Source organism: Mobula birostris, chromosome 4 (genome assembly GCF_030028105.1).
Source record: "Mobula birostris isolate sMobBir1 chromosome 4, sMobBir1.hap1, whole genome shotgun sequence".
Taxonomy (NCBI): domain Eukaryota; kingdom Metazoa; phylum Chordata; class Chondrichthyes; order Myliobatiformes; family Myliobatidae; genus Mobula; species Mobula birostris.
In genome coordinates this window covers 142,569,189-142,583,033 of record NC_092373.1, presented here as the reverse complement: position 1 = coordinate 142,583,033, position 13,845 = coordinate 142,569,189, and the positions used below count along the sequence as shown (strand labels likewise).

The 13,845-nt window shown below is 40.6% G+C and overlaps 1 protein-coding gene across 2 annotated transcripts in view; it reads right to left on the bottom strand.

The window, feature by feature from the left end:
• hspa4l (heat shock protein 4 like) overlaps positions 1–13,845 on the bottom strand; it is a 69,894-nt gene that overhangs the window by 23,893 nt on the left and 32,156 nt on the right. For both annotated transcript variants that reach the window (XM_072256147.1, XM_072256148.1), the window contains 4 exons: positions 9,925–10,001; positions 6,378–6,529; positions 2,710–2,816; positions 123–256 (listed from right to left, as the gene is read on the bottom strand). In XM_072256147.1, coding sequence (XP_072112248.1) covers positions 123–256; positions 2,710–2,816; positions 6,378–6,529; positions 9,925–10,001 — 470 coding nt within the window. The remainder of the gene's footprint in view (positions 1–122; positions 257–2,709; positions 2,817–6,377; positions 6,530–9,924; positions 10,002–13,845) is intronic.

Below are 13,845 nucleotides of genomic sequence, written 5' to 3'. Positions count from 1 at the left end.
CATATTTATCATCAATGAATGTCAGGCGCCATTTAATCATCACTTAAAAATCTAAATGGTGTACTTCTGTTTCTATGTAATAAACTAAAGACACTTGAGATTAGTTTAACTAAAAACCTTACCTATTCTAGAATCTGGATAGTAGAGTTCCCGTGGATTACTGTAACATGCATCCAAGTCAAAAGGCTCCTTCTTGTAGAATGTGATGACTTTAGAAAATGGTGCTGAATGATTTCTGCTGAAAACTTCACATTCTCTGTAAAGAATTCAGGTACTGAGAAACAGCTACACAAAACTTACTAGTACATTCTTATTTCAAAATTACAGTACCATTTATCTTATAGTTATACAAGAAGCTTCCAATTATTGGCACGCAGCATAATGACAACTTTACAACGACTAATAAAATTGCGTTAAGGATCAAGGTTTTTTTTTTGTATTTGTATTTAGGAGAACTCAAGATTAAAAACATCAGTTGTTTTCTTCAGATGATATACTGAAGAAGGTTTACATATAGTAGGAGCCCAAGATCAATTACTCTATGACTCTACTAGTCACAGCTTGTTAAACTTCAGGTTCTTAAGAACAATCAGCAAATTGAAAGGTACCAAGTGTGATCTCACTATTTAATAGATAAAGAGAAAATGGAAATTTTGACCTATTGGCTTGATGGAAGTTCAATACTTCTGATGAAGTATTGGGACAAAGAACTCAACATGACTTTTTTTTTTTATTAAAATGTGGGAAATCAAACAAAAATAGAAATGGTTGTATGCATTCAGGTCTCCTCCCACAGGCATAGCAACATAATATAATTATGGCTACTCTCTTTCGCCCAGTTTGATAATTTGCTTTGTGTTACCCACCTCTGCCCCCACTACTGAAAACTTGACTCGTTTTCCCCCTTTCCCAGTTCCGTTCTGGTTCCAAATCATTAACCAATTTTCTATCCACATATACTGCCCTGCACGTTCTATGTAACACTATTTATACTTTTATTATTTTACCTTGTAATACCTCAGTGCAATGTTGTAATAAATTAACAGTAAACAGTATATAAGACAAATTTTTCCACTGTACCTCAGGCCATTTGACAATTAACCTGACCTGCTAAGAGTTTCCAAAGAACACAAAAGTATGATTAAGCAGTCAGCACGGAGGGAAAAAACTATCAAGTTTGAGTAAACTATTAGAGATCATTGAGGACATATCTGGTACACACGAGGAAGCAGCACTGGATGTAGTTCTTTGACTATCAGAAGCCTTTCAGTAAAATTTCCATAAAGGTTGAATCACATCGAACAGGGGTTACTGCACCAGTATAGTTCAGAGCTGGCCAACAGAACACAAAAGAATAGAGTCCTAAATTAAGCAAGCTGTGACACAAAGGGTGGCATAGCATTTGTTGCTTGGTCTCCAACTATTCACAACCTTTTTCCAATGTTTCAGCTGAAGCAAACAAGTGTGACATTAAAGTTGGCTGACAAAACAAAACCAAGTGGGAATATGAGAAGTAATGAGAGTGCAAAGAGCTTCAAAGGAATACAAATGAGTGAACAGACATCAAGGTATTTGGAGTCATGTGAAAAAAGGCTAAATTTTCTAAATCAGTTTCCCAAGTTATTTTTTAAAATGGGCAGAGATCAGAACATCCGAAAAAGGCTCGGATGGCCTTGTATACAAGTCAGTGAAAGCTAACACAGGTGTATCAGGTAGTTAGGAAGGCAAAAAGAATGCTAGTCTCTACTGCAAGACAATTTATTCACTTTTTTCGGATCTGAGCACAACCGACATCTAATTGCCCATACCTAAATGCCTTGAAGAATGTAGAACCTGCTTTGTTCTAATGAAGATACTCCCACTTAGTGCTGTTGGAAAGGAAAGTCGGGGATTTAGGCCCCGCAATGATGAAAGGCCAGCAAATTGTTTCCAAGTCAGAATGTGTGTGACAAATAGATGGTACACAATGTAGTCATTGCATGAACAATGATGGAGGCTATTACAAATGCCCATCAAGCAGACTGATGTGTCTTGGGCAGTGTCACTTCTTGCATGTTGCTTCAGCTACCTTCAAACAAGAGATGTATTGTACAGTATTCCTAATCTGCGTCTTGAAGATGGTGGAAACTCTGGGTTGTTAGGTTGCTCCACACTGCTGAGATTTTATAGCCACAGTATATGGTTGGTCAGGTGAACCCCAGGAGCTGATGGTAATGTTAAGGGTAGAGATTAGACTCTCTAGCTGGAGATGGAAAATGCCTGTCATTTTTGTGGTGCAAGTATTAATTGTCATTTATGAGCCCACACCCAAATGTTAACTTAGTCTTGCTGTGAGCAGGCACAGCCAATTTCATTTGTTGAGGAGCTGCAAGCTGGTGTTAAACTTTGCACAATAAGAAAACACCAACAATTCTGACCTTAAGATGCAATGAAGATCATTCATGCAGTATGTTCTGGGAAATAAAAAATCTGAGTGAAATCAACACACAGGTGGTTAAAAATAAAGACACACAAAAAGAGACCACAGTTCCCAGAATCTAGAGCAATAAAATAAGCAAACTGTAGGAGGCACACAAGAAGGTTGAGCAATCCATGGAGAGGAAGAGATGAGACCTGATGCAGGGTCTTAACACTACAGACTATTTTTATGCCTCCAAAGATACTGCTCTATCCATTGAGTTCTTCTAGCATTTTAGAAAAAAAACTTACCCAAGTCCTTCTTCAGTTGTAGATTTCCACTTCAAAGTGATTGGAAAAGGAACTACGTCTGTGATGGAAAATTCACGCACTTTAAATGCTGGTGAAAGAATTGCACACTGGATGCAATAGGAGAGAAAAAAAACACCCATATTGTAGCATAATTTTTAATACGCAGTTAATTTATTAGTAAAAGTTTTAAAAATAATTGTCAAAAATGACTATATAATGACACTACTAATGCAGTTAGTCTAAAAATTCAATTGCATTAAATAATTCCTTTAAATTAAACTTAAGTGCCAAATTTTCATCTTCATGGAGTGAAACTTGCTTTGTGATATTCTGAAAATATGATGCACTTTTCTTGTATTACTTTGCACATTGAGGGAAATTTAGACCAATTTGTGTACTTCTAGAACAGGTTTTTTTTTAAAAATACACTAACCAGAGTTGCGTAATACTCGTACTTAACTTTAATCTTTCTGGGCATCCCCACCCACTAGGGTCCCTGATTATGCATTTATCTGATTTATGGTTCTCAACCCTAGGCTTTCATCATTTTGAAAGATTTTATCTATTCACCTCCTGCCATTTCAACATTGGATCAAGACCCTTTCTTTCATAACTATCTCATTCACTCCTCCAAACCCTGCACTCAGTCTCCACACCACTCAAAATCTCAATTCTTGACTGTTAGTTAAAATCCTTCTAATGGCAGCCTCCAATCACTGGCTAATTACCTGGCACGGTGACATAATCCAAGAACTCCAAACCACAGAAATTTGTACCTAGGGGCCATGATCAAAATGGTCAATATCAAATAATTGCCTCAACAAAACTTCCACCCATTCTGCTCACCATAATGCTTTCATTCCATTCTCCCAATTTACCACACTCTTTTGCATTTGCTCTGATGGCAGTAGCTTTCACATGCAGCCCAATGTAGATCAGAGGACTGTTTCAACTGAAAAAAGTGGAATTTCCTGCTGGACAGCCATTTCAATTCCTATCCCCTCTCCCATTCTGACGTGTTGCTCTATGGCCTCCTCTTCTGCTATGATGAGGCCACTCTTAGGTTGGAGGAGCAACACTTCATTCTGTCTAGATAGTCTCCAACCTGATGGCACGAATATAGATTTCTCCAACTTCCAGTCATTCCCCACCCCCTCCCGGTCTACCCTTCATTTCCCCACCCTGTCCTCTTACTTCTTCTCATCTGCCTATCCTCTCCCCTTGGTGCCCCCTCCTCCTTACTCATCTCCCATGACCCACTCTCCTCTCAGATCCCTTCTCCTTCAGCCCTTTGCCTTTTCTACTTTATCACCTCCCACCTTCTTACTTCACTCCCCTCCCTCACCCACCTGGCTTCACCTATCATCTTCCAGATTGTCTCCCCCCACCCCCACCCAACCTCATTCTGGCTTCTTCCCCCTTCCACGGTAAAGAAAAAAAGTTCACAGGTACTTAAGTAACACACTGTGAAGGGCCTCGACCCAAAATGTTGACTGTTTATTCATTTCCATACATGCTGCCCAATATGCTAAATACCATCAGCATTTTGTGTGCATGCTTCAGTACCTGTGATTTTTTTTCTTAATCATGGATTCCTTCCGCTGCTGAAAGGGCTCTCAAATGTATCAATTCCTTTTGTTGCAGCCATTGTCACTTCCAACCTGAAGCCACCATACACAAAACTTGCTTCCTCTCCCCACCATTCCATTTAAGGGACCATGCCCCCAAGAATATTTTTGTTACTTTCATCTCCATCAATAACCACCTGCCTTCTTGTAGAACCCTCCCATGTTACCAGGAACTGTCACTTGTCCTTTTAGCTTTTTCCACTATCCAGGGATCCAAATATTTTCCCACTGAAGCAACAATTTATTTCTTTTCTCATTCAATCTCCTTTGCAAAGTAAACATATTGTTTGATAACTATGATGAACAGCTTAGTACAGTCAGAAAGCATAACCCCAAGCTTTTGCTTACTTCTTAAATTTACCCCTTCCCACATTAAAACTAAGTATTTGGCATTTTCACCTTGGAAAAATAGACCACCTACACCTCTCCTAACTTTATATATGTCTATCAGGCCGCTAATCAGTCTCTGACATTCCAGGTACAAAGTCCAAGTTTGTCCTATTTCTCCTTAGAGCTAATATTCTGCAATCCAAGTAACATCCTGGTTCACCTCTTTTGCTCCCCCCCTCCCCCATACTCCAGATCTTTCCTCTAATGCAGCAACTAAAACTGTACACAGTAATGTAGTGTGGCACAACTAACATATTTTATACTGCTGCAACATGACTTCTGGACTTTATATTCAATGCCTTTACTGACAAATGCATCATTCTACAACTTGTGTTGCCACTTTCGGGGAGCTATTAATTTGCATCCTAAGATTTCCAAATGTCCTGCAATTTACTGGTATAAGCTCATTGGCCACTCTCTTGGCTTGTGAAAATTGCCCTTCTTAAAGAAAGAAGCTTTATTCCCCTGAGACCTGCCTGTGGTTAGAAGGGCACAAAAAGCTCTCTGAAGGCTCCAGTAACTTCCTCCCTTGCCTATCTGAACAATCTAGGATAGATACCAGCAGGACAAAGGGATTTCTACTCCTTAAAATTCTTCAAGAGCCCTAACACCACTTTCTTGATATCAAGGAGTGTTAGAATAGCAGCATAATCCTCCCTGATGAATAAAGATGCAGGGTACTCATTTAGAACCTTCTCTACTCCTTATTGCTCCAGTATAAATTCCCTTTTTTGCCATTAATGGTTCTCAGCAACTTGCTACACTAATTCTGTGTGGATACTGGGACCTCACCAATTTAGGTACAACTAATCCTTCTTGTAGATCACCTGTCTTGAAGGAGTCCAATGATCTATGAACCTGAAGCCCTCCCTTCTGTATCAGCTCTTAAAGCACTCATTTTACTTCTTGCCTCACGAGCATGTGACAAAGAAAATATTCCCAAGATTACTACAGAGTAACTGCAGTGCATTTTGTAGATGATGCACACTGCAGTGTGCATTATTAGAGGAGGGAACCAGCGTGGTGGATGGAGTACCATTTGAAAGAGTTACCTTGTCAGAGACTAGGTCTAGCTACTTGAGTGTTGTATGGACTACACCCATCCTCATAAGAATGGACATGAAGCCTTAGTAGGAAATGCCTTAAAAAGTACGAGAAGTTTTTGCACCACTCATTACAAACCACCACCAATAGGAAGTGTTCATACAATTCCTTCAGTAAACATGTTAAATGCTTTGTTCTGTGGTTTGAACACAAAATGCTGGAGGAACTCAGCATCTATAGGAAAAAAAAGTCAGTTGACATTTTGGGCCAAGACCCTTCATCAAGACTGCAGTTGGTTACTCTGTAGTAATCTTGGGAGTATTTCCTTTGCCACATGCTAGTGAGGCAAGATAGGCTTCCTGCAGGAAAATCCTGAGCAGCATTTCCCCTCACTTTCCCAATAGTCTAGAATTTTTTTCTTCTCCAAGGCAGTATATTCTAAATAATAATCTGACAACTGGCAAAACTTCAGTTGAACAATACATGATAATAAGAATTATATGCAACTCAGAAAGGAAAAGTCAAAAGTGATAGAATAACCAAATACTTAGGTAATATTTTCTGGAGACAAAAAGACCATCTTAATTTACATGTTAAGAAATTTACCTGCAGCGCACATCCTCGTGCTACAGCTTCATCAGCATTGAGGGTTGTGCTCACATCTTTGTGAAAGAACTTTGCAATTCTCTCCTTCACAGCTGGAATTCTTGTTGCTCCACCCAAAATTTCAACAGAATAGACATCTTCTAGCTGCAATTCTACAATTTAAATGCATCAGTTACTACTGAATAAAAATAATTGTATTTCTGAATTCTAGCATACACTTAACAAGTGTTCTTCATGGATAAAACATGGATTTTTATTATTCTCCAATGTGCTTTAAAAGTATTTTCATACAGACTCGAGTCAACAGGCTAATACAACCAATTAAAATTTTACAAAATCTGCATCTATTTTTACTCCAAGCTACTGTTCCCTGATTAGGGGTCTCACATCAAATGCTTTACTATCTGCTCCTTCATTAACCTGCCTCCTTGAAGCTTACTGTAAATAAGAAAACAGTTCTATTCCTGAATATCTTTTAGAAATGTGCAATTAATCTACAGTGGCATACAAAAGTTTGGGCACCCCAGTCAAAATTTCTGTTACTGTGAATAGCTAAGTAAAAGATGGCCTGGTTTCCAAACGGCATAAAGTTAAAGATGACACATTTCTTTAACATTTTAAGCAAGATTACTTTATTTCCATCTTTTACAGTTTCAAAATAACAAAAAAGGAAAAGGGCCCTTAGCAAAGGTTTGGGCACCCTGCATGGTCAGTACTTAGTAACACCCCCTCTGGCAAGTATCACAGCTTGTAAACACTTTCTGTAGCCAGCTAAGAGTCTTTCAATTCTTGTTAGGGGGATTTATGCGCATTCTTCCTTGCCAAAGGCTTCTAGTTCTGAGAGATTCTTGGGCTGTCTTGCATGCACTGCTCTTTTGAGGTCTAACCACAGATTTTCAATGATGTTTAGGTCAGGGGACTGTGAGGGCCATGGCAAAACCTTCAGCTTGCGCCTCTTGAGGTAGTCCGTTGTGGATTTTGAGGTGTGTTTAGGATCATTATCCTGTTGTAGAAGCCATCCTCTTTTCATCTTCAGTTTTTTTTATATAAAAGAGACAGTGTGATGTTTGTTTCAGAATTTGCTGGCATTTAATTGAATTCTTTCTTCCCTCTACCAGTGAAATGTTCCCCGTGCCATTGGCTGCAACACAAGCCCAAAGCATGATCGATCCACCCCTGTACTTAACAGTTGGAGAGGTGTTCTTTTAATAAAATTCTGAACCTTTTTTTCTCCAAACATACCTTTGCTCACTGCGGCCAAAAAGTTCTATTTCAACTTCATCAGTCCACAGGACTAATTTCCAAAACGCATCAAGCTTCTTTAGATGTTCCTTTGCAAATGTCTGATGCTGAATTTTGTGGTGAGGATGCAGGAAAGGTTTTCTTCTGATGACTCTTCCATGAAGGTCATATTTGTTCAGGTGTCGCTGCACAGTAGAACAGTGCACCACCACTCCAGAGTCTGTTAAATCTTCCTGAAGGTCTTTTGCAGTCAAACAGGGGTTTTGATTTGCCTTTCTAGTAATCCTACGAGCAGTTCCCTCGGAAAGTCTTCCAGACCTCAACTTGACCTCCACTGTTCCTGTTAATTGCCATTTCTTAATTACATTACAAACTGAGGAAATGGCTACCTGAAAACTCTTTGCTATCCTCTTATAGTCTTCTCCTGCTTTGTGGGCATCATTTATCTTAATTTTCGGAGTGCTAGGCAGCTGCTTAGAGGAGCCCATGGCTGCTGATTCTTGGGCCAAGGTTTGAGGAGTCAGGGTATTTATAAAGCTTTGAAATTTGCATCACCTGGCCTTTCCTAACAATGACTGTGAACAAGCCATAGCCCTAACAAGCTATTCAAGGTCTGAGACCTTGGTAATAGTTAGCTGAGAACTCAAATCTCTTGGGGTGCCCAAACTTTTGCATGGTGCTTCTTTCCCTTTTTCCACTCTAAAATTGTACAAAACAAAAATAATATACTAATCTTACTTAAAGTGTTGAAAAGAACTTTATGACTTTGATCAGTTCATCTTCTACTCATTGACCGGGGTGCCCAAACTTTTGCACACCACTGTATATTCCTTTCAAAATTTATTACTCACTTGCCCATTCTGCCAGTTTATGAACATCTTATTGTAGACAATTACTACAACTCAAATTTCCTTAATAACATTACTTTTAAGTATCAATAATACACCCAGGTTAAAACACAAACTTCTATAAGCATTTCAATAAGCAGCATAGCCTCAATTCTACTGAAATAAACTTTGATTAGTTGCCTTTGTCACTTCTTTTGCTCCAGCACATCAGACCAAGTTTACACTTAAAATTCTCTCCAGTTACTTGTGCCTTTCACCTGATCTTGTTCTAGCTTATGCATGAATCCTAGTTTTATAACTATAGTTTTAATGAAAACCAGGAGGAAAATGTTATCAGTTTTCTGCTAATAGATTGTCACTCTCTTTCAAATCTCATTATCACTCCCTTTAGGAAGGTTGAGTGCAGGTGGCAGGCAAAAAAATAAACTGATGACAACTGTTCAATTTCCAAACATGCTTGCCTCTCATTTCCGAGTCTGTGTCTGTACATCTGCCTGTAGGGGAAGGGCGGAACAAGAACTGGTGATTGGTGGACACAGTCACCAATGGAGGGAGGGGGAGAGTGGGAGTGAGGCTAGGATGTGACAGGTGGAAGCGACACAGGGTAACAGATTAGAGGAACAGCACCTCATATTCCACCTTGGAAGCATGAATGCTGGAATGTAATTTTTCCAGCTTCTGGTAACCACTCCACTCTGTCCACTCATCTTCTTCTCCCTTATTCCACTGATCCCATCACCAATTCACTTTTCCCTGCCCCACTCCCTCAGTCTGCCCATCACCCATACAGTCCTCCCTCCAGTCCCCCCTCACCTCTCCTTCCCTTTATTCCACGATCCACTGTCTTCTGATTACATTTTCTTTAGCCCTGTGCGATTTCTACACATCATCTCCTAGCTCCTTACCCAATTCCCCCTCTCCCACTTGTCTATGAATATCCATTTCCCTCCATCGTTGTTGCCAAATCTGCAGAGTTTCTTTTGGACTCACTACCAGCTTTGTCCCTACCTTGCACTTTGGCAATTAACAATTAATCACATTGTTCCTGAGCTTGGTATCAAACCCAATGTTGAGGTTTCTAGGAAATGTGCACAGGTCTATTCCTACCTCTAACATGGCCTGATCCTGCCCATCTCATTAATCGACAAAACTCTATGCCAGTTTTTTTTTTATATATACTTTGACTCCAACTAGCATCCTTTTTCTTGTTCTTTAAACTTATCATCCAAGTTGTCATTGTACTTGCCCTAACTTAACACCAACTTCTATTCACTTGCTGCTTATAAATTCTTACAATTCTTGGTTAACAATTTATTTGAAAATTCTTCTCTAGTTATATGATCCATCCTTGGCTTACCCCTTTCAACTTCATACCTCCTCTAAATCTACGATCCTTAGTTTGTAAAGACCAGTGCAGACATCCAAGTTAGCAGAAATTAATCAACGAATCAACTTACTGGCTTGTTCAATTATGCTTTTTAAGGGGGCCTCCACTCTGTTCAAAAGTGAGGCACAGAGTTCTTCAAACTGTGCTCTAGAAAGGAAAGACAATATTTTTGATTGAGTGAATATGGGGCAAGAGATGATTAACTTCATAAACAATATCAAGCAACTTATACTGGTATCTTGTTTCAGTTTTACAAACAAAAAATCAGATGATTTAGCTACTCTAATTGCAAAGTGCTAAACAGAATCACCAGCTTTACACAATTTCATTCATGTCAATTTTGGCAGAGTACACTTAATCTAAAGTTAGATATCACATCTTCATACAATATGACAATCTTAAATCAGTATATGGTAGAAATTTAGCAATCCATGCTATCTGATCTTTCACAAGAGATCTGGTCTTGTGAAACTCAACTGAAAAACTATAGTTTGTTTACCACTTTAAAATCCAGACATTGCTTCCCTTCTCAACCACTGCAGTCATTCGGGTGAGTAGGGAATTCTAGTGTTTAAACCTAGCAACATATCCAAATTAGGATGCTATATGAACTTGAACATGCAGGTGCTAGTATTCCCATGCACCTGCAATTTGTCCATCTAGATTGTTGTGGGTCTGCAATGCCAATTTTATGAATTTATTGATAATGGAAAAGAATTGCACATCTAGATTGGTGGATGGTGATGGAGTCAAAATGCTAGTATACAATATTCCATTACTTGCCAGATATTTCTTGCAAATGGTATAATATAACTGAAAATGGGAAGTGGATGGGGACTTTTCTTCATAGATTTACAGCCTTGATGCACTAGTTAAACATTTACTTGGCTAGTCCAATTAAGATTCTGGTCAATAGCAACCCCCAGGATATCAACTGTTGCAGATATGTTTACGCCACAAAATGTCAACGAGATGGTTATACTACTTTACTAAAAGTCACCACCTGGTGTTCTGGTGCTATGTTTTCAATTACCAGTTTACCCCCAAATTTTAGAAACAGAAAATAGGTGCAGGAGCAGGCCATTTGGCCCTTTGAGCCTGCACCGCCATTCAGTATGATCATGGCTGATCATCCAACTCAGAACCCTGCACCAGCCTTCCCTCCATACCCCCTGACCCCTTTAGCCACAAGGGCCATATCTAACTCCCTTTTAAATATAGCCAATGAACTGGCCTCCACTGTTTCCTGTGGCAGAAAATTCCAGATTCACCACTCTCTGTGTGAAGAAGTTTTTCCTAATCTCGGTCCTAAAAGGTTTCCCCTTTATCCTCAAACTGTGACCCCTCGTTCTGGACTTCCCCAACATCGGGAACAACCTTCCTGCATCTAACCTGTCCAATCCTTTTAGGATTTTATACGTTTCAATCAGATCCCCTCTCAATCTTCTAAATTCCAACTAGTATAAGCCTAGTTCATCCAGTCTTTCTTCATATGAAAGTCCTGCCATCCCAGGAATCAATCTGGTGAACCTTCTCTGTACTCCCTCTATGGCAAGGATGTCTTTCCTCAGATTAGGGGACCAAAACTGCACACAATACTCCAGGTGTGGTCTCACCAAGGCCTTGTACAACTGCAGTAGTACCTCCCTGCTCCTGTACTCGAATCCTCTTGCTATAAATGCCAGCATACCATTCGTCTTTTTCACCACCTGCTGTACCTGCATGCCCACTTTCAATGACTGGTGTATAATGACACCCAGGTCCTGTTGCACCTCCCCTCTTCCTAATCGGCCACCATTCAGATAATAATCTGTTTTCCTGTTTTTGCCACCAAAGTGGATAACTTCACATTTATCTACATTAAATTGCATCTGCCATGAATTTGCCCACTCACTCAACCCATCCAAGTCACCCTGCATCCTCTTAGCATCCCCCTCACAGCTAACACTGCCGCCCAGCTTCGTGTCATCCGCAAACTTGGAGATGCTGCATTTAATTCCCTCATCCAAGTCATTAATATATATTGTAAACAACTGGGGTCCCAGCACTGAGCCTTGCAGTACCCCACTAGTCACTGCCTGCCATTCTGAAAAGGTCCCGTTTATTCCCACTCTTTGCTTCCTGTCTGCCAACCAATTCTCTATCCACATCAATACCTTACCTCCAATATCGTGTGCTTTAAGTTTGCACACTAATCTCCTGTGTGGGACCTTGTCAAAAGCCTTTTGAAAATCCAAATATAGCACATCCACTGGTTCTCCCCTATCCATTCTACTAGTTACATCCTCAAAAAATTCTATGAGATTCGTCAGACATGATTTTCCTTTCACAAATCCATGCTGACTTGGTCCGATGATTTCACCGCTTTCCAAATGTGCTGTTATCACATCTTTGATAACTGACTCTAGCAGTTTCCCCACCACCGATGTTAGGCTAACCGGTCTATAATTCCCTGGTTTCGCTCTCCCTCCTTTTTCAAAAAGTGGGGTTACATTAGCCACCCTCCAATCCTCAGGAACTAGTCCAGAATCTAAAGAGTTTTGAAAAATTATCATTAATGCATCCACTATTTCTTGGGCTACTTCCTTAAGCACTCTGGGATGCAGACCATCTGGCCCTGGGGATTTATCTGCCTTTAACCCCTTCAATTTACCTAACACCACTTCCCTACTAACATGTATTTCCCTCAGTTCCTCAATCTCACTCGACCCTCTGTCCCCTACTATTTCCAGAAGATTATTTATGTCCTCCTTAGTGAAGACAGAACCAAAGTAGTTATTCAATTGGTCTGCCATGTCCTTGCTCCCCATAATCAATTTGACTTGGTCTTACTTCACACAGGAACAGAATGCAATTTTATCAGGAAATAGTAATGCAATTCGACATTGAGCAATTGGCAGCAACTTTTTCGTTTGAGCTTATGATAGAGAGACAATGATTCAGTAGTAAGGTGATGGTTGAACTTAGAACACTGTTTGGAGGAACTCCTGCAGCAATATTCCAGACCTGAACTGATGAATCAATCACCTTCCCTTGTGTAGCACGTAAATCCAGTAATCCAAGATTGTTGGTTGCCAGTTATTCATTTTACCAAGGCTCCTTGATGCCACAATCAGTTAAACAGTGCCTCAATGTCAAAGGAAGTCATTCATAGTTATAGCGCAAACAACAGGAATTCTGCAGATGCTGGAAATTCAAGTAACACACATAAAAGTTGCTGGTGAACGCAGCAGGCCAGGCAGCATCTCTAGGAAGAGGTGCAGTCGACGTTTCAAGTCGAGACCCTTCGTCAGGACTAACTGAAGGAAGAGTGAGTAAGGGATTTGAAAGTTGGAGGGGGAGGGGGAGATCCAAAATGATAGGAGAAGACAGGAGGGGAAGGGATGGAGCCAAGAGCTGGACAGGTGATAGGCAAAAGGGATACGAGAGGATCATGGGACAGGAGGTCCGGGAAGAAAGACGGGGGGGGGGGGGAGGGGAGAGAGACCCAGAGGATGGGCAAGGGGTATATTCAGAGGGACAGAGGGAGAAAAAGGAGAGTGAGAGAAAGAATGTGTATAAAAATAAGTAACAGATGGGGTACGAGGGGGAGGTGGGGCCTTAGCGGAAGTTAGAGAAGTCGATGTTCATGCCATCAGCCCACACCTCAGCGAGTTCCGTGTTCGCCATGATGCGGAACTTTTCTTTCGCCGTCTCCGAGCCTACTTCTTCGGCAAGGACTCTTCCACCCCCACCGATGACCCCTTCTCCCGTCTTCAACCCCCCTCTTCTTCATGGACACCCCGCTCTGGTCTTCTGCCTGCTCTGGATCTCTATCGCTAACTGCCAATGGGACATCAACCATCTCGACTTCACCACACCTTGTCCCCATTCCAACCTCACTCCTTTGGAACGCTCTGCTCTCCACTCGCTCCGCACTAATCCTAACCTTATTATTAAACCCGCCGATAAGGGGGGGTGCTGTTGTAGTCTGGCGTACTGACCTCTACCT